Raw genomic sequence first — 12,202 nt, 5'->3', positions numbered from 1 at the left:
CCTCTTTGTATATTGCAAACACACTTCACCATGGAAATGTTTTATGAGATAAAGCTCTCTGTTCCCCCTCTCATCACTGATTAAATCACAAGGTCCCGGTGTGTAACACACAGGCTAACATTAGTGAAAATCCCCCTCATGCTGGCCAAATACTTTCCTTCAAAATACCAGTGTTTTATTCTGCTTTATACAAAGATCTTACTTTCTATAAACCGACATCTTGTCATTCCAGAAAAAGAAAGAAAAAAGAAATCAGTCACCATCAAGTCATCAAATCTATTTTATTAGATTTTTTTTCAAAAACATAATGTTTACAAAGAAAACAAACGAACAAACTAAAAAAAAAAAAAAAAAAAAAAAAAAAAAAAAAAAAAAAAAAAAAGTATACATAGTAAGAAACAATGTTTTCAATTTGGCACAAACACAAAAAGTGCTTTATAATAATACTGCCTACATAACATTTGGTATAATTAAACTGCAAAAAAAAAAAATACTTTCATAGTCAACTTTTTATTCCAGCCCTCAGTCGATTCATTTGCTTTTGAGCTTAAAAATTTTGAAACAAGCCTGTAATTGGGTTTACAGGTCAGTTACTTTGACATCACATCTAGTATTCATATGTCTCAAATCAGCATCAGCATTATTAGATACTTGTCTATAGGCTCATTTAAATCATAAATAAAATAAAACATATCACATTGAAGAAGTCATGGTGTGACCACAAAGTAGAGTTATGGCATTGGACTTTGAAATTATTTAGACATCCATCTGTGTATATCTGTGTGCAAATACTTTTTTTGTCTGAAATGTTATAAATTTGTGATCAGTCCTCATAACAGTTTACAGGCCAAATATAAAATATGTACAAAAATACAATAAATCAGATACAAACAAACAATGAACCACAGAGTGTTTTATTATATAAATATGCTGGTATTCCTGTCAGGTAATACTTTGATTTGATAACACAGGTTAGTCTTCTTCCTTATAAAAATTCTTGTTGCTAGAATTGCATTTTCTTGCCATCAATGCAAACACAAAACCCAGCTTCACATTTTTTTGGTCGGATGCACAATTCATTGTAATAACAGTTAAATGCACAATGCATTTTCTCAAATATTTATGACTGAAAATAAAGAATCTTTCATGGATAAGAAAAAATAAACTTGTCTATATAAAAGGAGAAGAAATACAATATGCACATACAAAATACAGCATGGTCAACACATTCTGGTTGGCCTTCATTTAAAAAAAGTTTATATTTATATATAAAACAAGGTTTAAAAAAAACAAAAAAAAAACAATAAATTATTTTAAATGAATGAGCCATGACTGCATCCCAGTCAATCACACAATGCAAACATCACCATGAGGTATTTGTTCATTGAGTTCTATGTCAAGCATTATGTCTGATGAAAGAGAGAAAGATATAAAAGTGCATAGAAAAAACAGTCTCATGGATAAAAAGGAAAAGAAAGTTTAGTTGGTGGTTTTGGGGAAAAAATAGAGTATAAAATTCAGAACAGTCCAAGTCCAAGGTTTGAACCTCGTTTCTGGTTTTGGTGTTTTCTTATTCATTTTAAAGAAATGTCCTTGGTATCAAGTCACAGCAGCAATAGTAGCTCTCTTTGATTGAGTCATTTGATTGTCACCTATAAAGAACATAGTCTGTTCACAATGTAAACTTTGAAAGAGGAGGGACCACACAGTGAGAAAGATCAGACATCAAGCACCATGTCATACTGCTGATCCTTCTTCCTTTTGCCACACTTTGCTATAAGAACCATGTACAAAGTCAAAAACACAGCCCAGTAGCTGGCATACACTATTGCACCTATTATTAAGACTATCTTTTCAGAATTTGGAAAAGGCTTTCGCGTCTCTTGGGCAATGGTATACAGGATGCCAATAAATAGAATTGTGAACCAGAATGAGATCGGGATGAGGCCAATGAAGTTGGTGACTATTGTCTTCCTTCCCGAAGTACCCCAACCGGACTTGTTTATTGTGGCTATCGCGAACATCTTTGCTGGTAGAAGACTGGACATGTATAACACTGAGTAGAAAGACATGAAGACCATGACAATGTTGCCTCGCAAAAAGCTGGCAAAGGTGGACTTGATAAGCGCCACAGCCTGTACAATCAGTAGAAAGAGAAGAATGTTCCAGATGCGACCATGGTAGAAGAGCTGAATGGCTGTGGCAATGAGGAAAAAAGGGAAGAAGCCAGTTATAACAGCTTCATAGGTCATCCACAGATGGTGCTTGTGGAACCACAAAGAGTTGTAGAGCCACTCTCGGAAGTACGACTTGCTCCAGCGTGTCTGCTGATTGAGCCAGCGCAGGTATGTGATAGGTGTCTCGGTCAGGCACTTGGAGCGTGCTGTGTATTTAGTAGCATAGCCAAGGCTTAGCACGCGATTTGTGAGATGTCGGTCATCACCAAAGCTGCAATGGCTGCCCATGAACGTCTGATTGTACCAGTCCTCCAGAAACTCATGGAGAAGAGAGTTCCTGTACATTCCCAAAGGCCCGCTGATGCACTGCACGCAGCCGAAGTAGGACTGGCAGGCTCGTTCAATGTTAAAGGCCATCCAGTACCGCACGCTGCTCAGGAAGGACACCCAAGATTCATATTTATTCAGAATCTATAGAGAAAAACAAAACCATGCATTAGTAAATATTACTGGTACCAAGTTTGGTTTAAATTGAGTTATTATATGAGATACCTGATTATACTTCATAAATGGAAATACAGTACATGGAAATCAAATACGGACAGTCACAGCAGAGAACCTGCAGGACTGTGGGAATCATTATAAGACTGTATGGGATGCTCATCAATATAGATATAAGTGTACATAGAAAAAAATTGTGGTGTGGTGTGTGCGACAGATGTTTCCAGATGTCTAGAAGCCATCAAACCAAATCCACCCACTAACCTTTTACAACTACAACAACCTTCACATCAAAATATTCCTGAATTGTATTATTATGTGTAATTTTAGGTTATCATCCAACCATTTCTGGTTATATGTAATAGAAGATGTAGGACATGAAATAAATATAGAAGTTGGAAAATACCTGAACATCTCCCCCAACTCCTCCCACCATGGTGTCTTCCTCTAGAACCTTTGCCATCTCCACTGAACAGGCAGGATCCAGCATGGTATCTGAGTCACACACCTAGAAACACATCAAACCATATGCACCTTTTAGAAAACACGCAAACACTTAACATTCATTTATTTATCATAATCATGATTTAATATAATAATCCTTTTCCTCATCAATGTACATAGATAGATATAAGATCTTTGCTTCCTGTACTGGTTACTCTGTTACTATGGCTGTTAATTAACTTCACCTGTTGTTTGCTAGTCCTGACATGTTTGTGTAATAAAAGTGTGTTTTAGTAGACAAAGTGAATCTCAACAGTTGTTCCTTATTACGTTTAGATTGTTTTTTGGTTATTCCCTATATTTTGTCCCTGGCTTGCTGTAAGAACTACATTTATTTCTAACAAACACACTTTGATGATACCTGCATCTACCACCTCACCAACACACACATACACATGAAATTATATAGTCATATGTCTGTAGTGATATTCAATAACTTATCTAATGACATTTTAGCTGTAGTGTAACGATATGAAAGGTTATATACAGGACAAGATTCATACATGGTTAAAACATTTGGTAAAAATAGCAATTATGATATGAAGGTTTTTTTTTCTGCCAAGCAGCTTTTCTGAGATTCTGTTATATACTGATGCCCTTTGTGTGCTGCTAAAAGACTCCCTTTCATGCCTTTACTGGGCATGATTATGTTTGTAGCCCAATGAAAATGGACTGACCATGAATTGGCATGCTGGGATGTTGGTGTTTTGTTGACACGGGTCTTCAGAAGCCTGCCGTATTTCTTTATTACTACAGGTATCTAATTAATTGACATTTTTAAAAGCAGGATATTTGCTGTAATTTTGTTTGTTTTTTTTCAATAAAAAAAAAAAACTCCAACATGCATGATTAAAAAGCATGTATGCTAATATATTAGAACGCATTTACCCAGTCACTATGGAACTGTCCAAAAATAAGTGACAAATTACACCTTCTTATAATATAACTGTCAGTGGGAAAACACTCTGGAACATCATTGATTAATTTTTAAGAATAAAAAGTTCTTAACTAGTTATTAAACTGTAATCTGTCCTGGATTATGGTGACTTGCAGCACATTTGTTACTTAAATCACTGGATGTCGTAATGCATTATGTTTCATCACCTGTGACCGGTCTCATTTTTGTGAGTTAGAAGTTAGAAAAATGTCTCAATTTGCAAATACTCTCTCTTGTTGATGATGGTAGGTTTTTTATTGTTTTCATTCATCTAGATTTCTATAAATGTTGGATCTGTAGTCAAAGATTAAAAGTGATATAACCCAGTTTGTCCAATGCCCCATTCAACAAGCAAGCCATTATGCAAAGACTGTATCCTGCTGAAACTCAAAGTCAGATCATCTACCCAGACCCCACAGTTAGGAAAAAGCTCACTTTGGTAGTCAGCTATGACAGATTGGTGATATGCTAAATGCAATTATGCCTGTCTCCATGGAGCAAAGGTCAGGTATTTCATTAGAACCAGGTGGCGAGTAGACAAAAATCACACTATTAAAAAAAAAAGTTTCCCAAGATTCCCAGCCATGATTACCTGTGTAGGAAAGCAACAGTGTTGGTTAAAAAAAAACAAGGAAATATATTTTTCGCTATGTCAATTTTCCTGTTGAATGAAATGGTTTTCAGGACGCATTACAGCTAGAATCAGATGCTTGCTTCACTACAGTGGGTTTCCTTGAACACAAATACCTTGGTTTTGTCTTCACAGTTATAAACTTATGGCATATTTTTGTAATCCCTAAGAATTTCTTTTTACAGCATGCTACAAAAAGGTTCTTAAACAAACAGAAAAAAATCACCTATGAAACCCTGAATATTTCATAAATAAATTATTAATGTTCTAAGGGGAGACATTCTAAACTAAGACAAAACAAAAAAAAAACCCTCTACGGTCATTAAACTGTTCTATGTATTTGTACCATTTGTACATCAACTGTAAATCATCCTGAAAAAACCAAAGGTGTTTCTGAAAAGACCCAAGTGGCAGCTCATGGCGATTCCTAATAAAGAGCATCAATGTTAAATACACAGCCACTTCCCTTAGCCCTCCATACTACAAACATTAAACCGACACATTTTTAACCATGCACAAAAGTGCCATTGTGTTTCACAGCTGCTTTATTTACTTGGCAAGACCAAGTTCAGAGACTCACCTGCACATAGTCGACACTCTTCCCAAGGGCTTTAAAGGCTGTGTACATGACTTCCCTCTTTCCTCCCCACTTCTGCATAATGCACACACACTTATTGTTGAGCACCAGCTGAGAAACATGCTGCAGACTCTCCGTGTATGACTCCTCGGTCTCGTTCGGCCCTAGCTGGTGGTAGTTATTTTTCCAGACATAGGTAGCTGCCTTTTCCCGGCCCATTATTTCCCGAAAAATGTCCATCATGTAGCCGTCATCTTCATTATTCCCATCAATCACCATGATGACCTTGATGTTTGGATAGGTGAGCCTTTTAACTGATATCAAACACTTTCTCAAGTAATTGGGGTCTTCCTGGTAGGCAGCGATGCAAAGTGCCAGTGATTTGTTGAGTTTGATTGGTGTCTCCATGGACCGCCGCATGTTTCTGTGTTCTAACAGAGCAAACAAACTCTGGATGATGAGGTGAATGACCAAAATGGCTCCATAAAGACCAAAGGACAGGTAATTGCCCGTAGTCATGAAGAACTGGTAGCCCATGATGTAGGCAGTAGAGATTCCCACTAGCAGCGCGACACCGAACAGTGTTGTTCCAATAATCCTTAGGTAGGTGATCAGATTATCACATTTCATCTGAAAATGATAAAAGATTTGTGGTTAGCTTATTTTACTACGAATTCATAAAAACTGTTGAGGAAGCTATCTCCAAATGGGTGATTGGGCTCATGTTTTGCCTTGCCCATCATGCATCTTTAAAGTATGTCCATCTACAAAAAAGCAGCAATATATTTTAACCAGTTGGACATTTCTCCTCTTAGCCCCCTCATTTCTCCGTTTCAAAATTTGAACATGTTCCATTGCCATTTGTTCCAAGTTTCCAAATTAATGCAGTTTCCCATCTGCTTGGCAGACACTGTTGCAGGGCACCACCCTCCTGACATCATCTGTTTATATCTCTGTGGGAAGACACGAGCAGTGAATATCAGATTATTTGAATGCTTAAGGCCCGCTGTATTATTATTGCAGGGGAAGACCTCTCTTTCTAACAAATGTTGTTTGAATTATTCACTCTTAACACCCAAATCTGGATATATAACTGGATCTTTATCACTTGTCATTTAAGTGATACCGCTAGCTTTGCAGAGGTGGAACTGTTAGGCAGCAATGTAGTACGTAGTTAGCATAACTGGCACACTGCCTTGTACGTCATCATGTTTACAAGACTTTGGGTGTTGACGCTCTAGACCTTCCAAACTCCACCTTAGACGGTGACACGTGCAGTGTTAATGTCTGAAAAAGCCAGAGCTGCATGTTTCTGTTTCACAGCCGTTTTTTCCATCGTAAACTCTGGGTGAACCTCTGTGCTCATTTTAAAAGTGCCTCAGCTACCTGCATAATAAACCAGGTCCCATGCTTACAGAGATTAATCTAGGGATTAAGTGATATTGAAAGTAACACATCTGGAATATGAACTCATTGTTGATGTTGATTAACTGTGACTGATTGGCATGTCCTCTTGACCTGGATGGTGCAGTACTCTCACTAAAATTGTATTCTATTAAGTGACCAGAAAGCAATGTTGTGAGAAGATCATTTGAGAAAACTTTTGGTTCCCTCTACCCCTAGTGGATCAAACCAAACACATTACCCTATATTAAATCCACTACTTCCCAAATTGCAAGATGTAACAATGTTACACTCATTTTCATCCCCTGTAAGTGCACATGTGTAGCATTGCCTTCCCAGAGCTGGCAGCATTCCAGCAGAGCTGAAGACCCTTAAGGGAGGGGTCTCAAAGCAAGAGAGCTGGAAAGTTGAATCATTCTCAGTGGGGAAAACTTAAACACCGGCTTCAAACGTGGATGAAATACTACCCTGAAGCTACAGTAAAGCTGCGCTGCACAACTCAAACTCTTGTCACTTTTTCTTTTTTTTTTTACCTAGAGTTGTAGAAAGGAGGAGGACTGTTCTTATCCACCAGTGCATGGTCAAAAGGTGCTCTTCAGACTGATAAATACACAAGTATATTGCTTCATTGTGATTTTGTTTCTTGAAGAAAAACTAGCAGGAAGGTGGATGCAAGGAAAATGACTGTCTGTGGAATTTATTTCAGACTTACAACAGTCTCTTTGGGATATTGTTATATTTAAGAAACATTAACACACAGCTGTAACTAATGTCTGGAAATATATGGGAAAGAATAAGGGGAATCCCAGTGGCAGAGGATAATTATTCAGCAGCAATTCTTTACAACTTTTGCCTTCTCTAAAACAGCACATGTAAATCTCAGGGCTATGAAGTCCAGCACTGTGTAACAATTTTACCTGAGAAATGCTTTACTCGCACAAAATATCACTATATATATTTATTTCATACATATATCATATGTATGTTTGTGGCTTATCTTGTAAACCTCATGGACATTTTTTAAGACCTCTTTTCCCACACTATTTAATGCTGAGGTTGGATATCATATGCAACCAATTTAATATTCTAAATGCCTCGTCTAACTTCCAGTCCAAGTAGGCTTTAATCTTGTTTACATTGTGTTTGAGTGGCTGTTATCATGTTTAAAGTGCAGCTTTACCAGACAGTCATTTATCATTCTCCTCACTCATCTTTTTCATTGCTTTCCACAAGATTCCCAGGTTGCAAAAAAGGTGTGAGTGACACTGCAAGCTGCCAGCGTTGTGTTTCTCGGCAGAATAAATCAGAAATAAAGTTTTTTATACAGAAAATCACACCCACAGTCAGTTTTTGGTCTGTCCTATCTTGTTTTCTCCTCAGCCTGACCAGTTTCATCAAAATTCATCCAAAGCCCAGGTGACGTTGCTGACTGACAGCAATTTTGTTGATATAAAAAAAAAATCAACAACCAGATTTACATTTGTGACAGTGTGTTCAGATTTGCTTAGACATTTTTCCACTATCAAGTTAAATCAATTGTGATAGAATGGATTAAATTGTGAAAGTAGCGATATCGCCATAGGCACATTTTAAATGAATTCTCAGATTACAAGCACATGCTTCATTTGTCTAACTTTGGAACTTTGCCCAGTCATTGACTTCCCCTGTCTGGCTTAGTGTTTCTCTCACCTATGTTCTCCCTGAACCTGCTTCTACTGTACTAATAAGGAACAGACATGCTGCATTTTTCAGAAGCACTTTCAACTCACTCAAACACCTATAAAACATCTGGTGCATGTGTAAACAATGATCTGTAATGGTGCTATTGCTTCCTTACATCTTGAGAGATCATGGGTAAAGTTGATTGATGATATGACCTAATCACAAGCAAAGAGCTAAAGATGTTATAATAGAATTAGCTACGTGTTAATTGTGATGGCTCAAGGACTATTGTATGTTGCCACCCAAATTACTTTGATGAAGTGATAGTGGGTCACAGACTAATAACCATCTCTGTTCTTTAGGATTCCTGCCACACACTTTGATCACACATAATGGGCACCACTTTGATATCTATTGGGGTTAAGGATTTGAAATGGTTTAGGTTTTTTTTTTCCCTTTTAAACCGAATCCACTAGCATAAATTATTAAACTTTAATGGGACATAATCTAAACATGGATTATAAGTGCCCGAGTCAAGGAAATCCCCACAAAAAAACTTTGTGTGACAGCATTAATCATACAGTGATATTAAGATTTCCAGTTGCAGTTCAGTAGATCTTTGAAGGCTGAAGACAGAAATCCACTAATATTTGAGATGAATACAGTATAAAAGCCTTCCTGTCTGAAGCCTTTCCTGTGGCTTCTTTCATCTTATTGCTATGTAAACTTACTACTTCAGAAATGAACTGGGAAAAAAAAATAAAATTCAGAAGCAAGTCCATGACGTCACACATTTGAGCTATTTTAAATTGCATCACACAGTTTTCTGTATATATGCATTTAGTGGTTAATAATTAATTTAGAATAAAACTATAACACTCTAACTCTGACTTAGAAATCTACGCATGGACACCGGTCCCATATTAACCCACACCATACCCATTTTCACGTCTGAACGAAACGTCATCGAGAAACCGTGTTGCCAGATTTATTTATATTCTAGTATAAATATAGTTTAAGATTGTTAGAATGGTGGGATTTATTATTATTTTTATTATTATTATTTTTTTGTCTAAGCAATGTTATAGGTTGCCATCGTTTACTGAGTCTACGCAAATTGAAATGCTCAAAAGACTTTGTACTAAATGAACTATTAAAGTTTTAAATGAGGATTACTTGCATTGATATAAAACAATACTTAACTAAAAATGAAAATGTAGTTCAGTCAACATTTTGTTAGTTCACTTTTGATTCAAGATGTTCAATTTTTAATTACACAATTCACTTTTATTTTCTAATTAGCTAAACGTGTTGTAGGTCAAAATCTGGCAACCCTGTTGCTACAGTTGAACGGGCTGGCGCGCAACATCAGTTGTAGATGTTCAGCTGGAGCGCTTTGTGGAGCTGTAGTGTGTATAGAGTAAAGAAACGGTACTGTAATTTATACAGGAATCAATGACACAGTTTATAATGTATTATGAGGTGTAAGTTTTTTGTTTTGTTTTGTTTTTTTTATTAATTCAGTCTGTATGATTCAGTGGGATAGAGCATGAAGTCGACTCCATTCATTCTGCAGCTGAACGCTTTTAGATCACTACAGTGATGAACAGATCTGCTGTAATATCGCAGAATTTGAAATTTTGGAGCGCAGATCTGAATACAAAAAGAGGATTTCTTAACCCTACCTTGGAGCAGCTTCTTGATGACATCTTGGTGGTCCTGGAGGATGGATGTAGATCAGAGCAGGCTCCGTGGGCAGGGCAGCAGCTGCAGGAAACTTTGTGAGCACGAGCTTCTTTTGGAATCTTGAGAGAAAACGTGCATGAAGTCTCCCCACGTTAACAGGTGAAGGTTTGCAAACAGTCTTCCTCCTCAGTCAATACACTTGGCAGAACTTGTCACATCGTCCTGATTGTCATTTCTTTTGTCAGATGATTAAAAGGGATGGTTTAAAAATGTATCCAAACGTGGGGTCAAAAAAAAAAAAAAGTTAGTGGCAAACTGTACTGCTGCTTCAAGTTTCTTCAGGTATCACTGGGGTACAACTGTGAGATGATGCGTTAAAATTGTAATTTGTAGTTTGCGACCACCCCTTGCAGCTTCCTGTACCGTGTCCATTTGGAAGAGGCTTTTAAAACCGGCAGGCTTTTTGGGAGTTGTTATAATGAGGGGGAAGGTTCGGGGGGGCGAGGAGGAGCAAATTTGTTGGAGGAGGCAAAAAAGTGCTTCTCATTGAAACTTCCGAACTGATAGCACTAACCTCTTGCCTCAAGCTTAAATAGGCTTAAAACTGTTAAACTTCAGCAATATTTAAACATTATTTCACAGGTTTAACTATTAATGCACAGAAACTAAACATCCCCTAATATAAATACTATATATTTTCAAGATGCTTAGCCTTCTATGTGTTTAATATGTGTGAATATATAAGCCCTATGTCAGTATAATTACCATATAATAAACTTTTGTTGAGATCCTGTTGGTTTTTGTGTGTCTTCTTTTTTTCAGCCAATAGCCATCCGTGGTCAATTAGTTCATTCGCCACCAAGTGGAATAAATTCATTGCTTCTATACACCAGCAGGGGGCGCCACGGATATACCTCCAAATTTTTTGAAAATGGCGCGCGTAAAAAGAAACTTCATTGGGATATTACTGGCTTGGACGCACGTTTCTGCCGTGGAAATACATTAATGAATGCATGAATGATTAGTTACTCTTATAAACTCAAATTTAATGTCTATTTTTGAGCAAGTGTTGCTGAAACAGTACTCTGTACTCTCCTGGGCAAAAAAAAGTCAAAAATGGCAAGACATTAAGCTTTTAATCATCTTAAAAACAAATAAAAAAAATGAGCAAGAATGAAACAAGTAGATAAAGAAGCTCATTATGAAATAGTGTTTCCTCTTTTCTTTAAATGTTTAAGTTTTGTAGGTAAACCTGCAGACAGCATTTTACAGAAAGAAGAGCATGTGCTGTAAATCCAGTGTTGATGGCTTCAAACAATTGAATAGTTTAAAAAATGTTGTGAAACCTGATATGGTTGAATTTGACTGCAAATTTTTGAATCTTTATCAGCTTTACTCTTTTTCCCCCGTGTGTACAAGAATAATATATAAATAGAATTTCTATTTTTTTCATGAAAAGTTCACTGGATCAAAAATGAAAACAATCAAATGATGGCACAGAAGATCTCAGGAGTGAGTTTGCTTTATTCTTGCTTGTTTCCTGACAAATCATTTGGGTTTTTTTCAGACTTTTAAAAGCTTAATATGCCATTTGCTATTTGTTTTCTTTGCTGAGGGTGTACATAGAGTGTCTACAACCACCGTGATGTTAACATAAACCTCTGTTAACATGGTTGGATTTGGGCCAATTTCACAAAACAATTATGATTGTTAACTGCATTAATAACGCTAGGTACAACTATAGGATCCTAATATACAGTAATTGTCAGCACAGGCCCATATTCTCCAAAACAATATATGACTCTAAAATGCTGCAGGAGTAAGCTGTTTGCTGATCTTGTCCACTTGATTTTAAACAAATCCCAACTAATCACCAAAGAGATTTTCTGCCCCCTGGGGGATAGCACTGGAGCCCATTCTGGCAGTCCCCCATTCATCTGAAGACACAGTTCCTCATGTGTTAATTTGCCTTGCTGTTTATTTGAGAAAGGATACACAATGACAGCCAGAGAAAATAGCCAGGGCTTGAGGCCTACAGGGTCGCCGGAGGGGAAGGGCAACCCCGTGTTACGTTCCGCTACGTAGGAGAAACTCCCAGGGAAGCGTGCTGAACATGAATGCTC

At 37.1% G+C, this 12,202-nt stretch overlaps 1 protein-coding gene across 1 annotated transcript; it reads right to left on the bottom strand.

The window, feature by feature from the left end:
- Nucleotides 1-262: 262 nt before the first annotated feature.
- Nucleotides 263-10,513, bottom strand: has2 (hyaluronan synthase 2). Its single transcript, XM_083554323.1, has 4 exons — nucleotides 10,079-10,513; nucleotides 5,331-5,957; nucleotides 3,085-3,186; nucleotides 263-2,648 (listed from the first exon to the last, which is right to left on the bottom strand). Exons 1-4 carry the CDS (start codon nucleotides 10,100-10,102, stop codon nucleotides 1,719-1,721), a joined length of 1,683 nt encoding a protein of 560 aa, XP_083410449.1. The 5' UTR covers nucleotides 10,103-10,513; the 3' UTR covers nucleotides 263-1,718.
- Between the last annotated feature and the right edge of the window lie 1,689 nt (nucleotides 10,514-12,202).

Source organism: Silurus aristotelis (assembly GCF_946808225.1).
Source record: "Silurus aristotelis genome assembly, chromosome: 1".
In the NCBI taxonomy this organism is placed as follows: Eukaryota; Metazoa; Chordata; class Actinopteri; order Siluriformes; family Siluridae; genus Silurus; species Silurus aristotelis.
This window is presented reverse-complemented; position numbering and strand designations above follow the sequence as displayed.

Bases quoted from the DNA above. Each gene is read 5' to 3' on its own strand.
- has2 (XM_083554323.1), bottom strand. From the start codon at position 10,102: ATGTCATCAAGAAGCTGCTCCAAG. The intron at 5,958-10,078 runs GTAGGGTTAAGA...TATCATTTTCAG, and splicing joins CATCAAGAAGCTGCTCCAAG to ATGAAATGTGATAATCTGAT. The intron at 2,649-3,084 runs GTATTTTCCAAC...TTTTCTCTATAG, and splicing joins GAGTTGGGGGAGATGTTCAG to ATTCTGAATAAATATGAATC.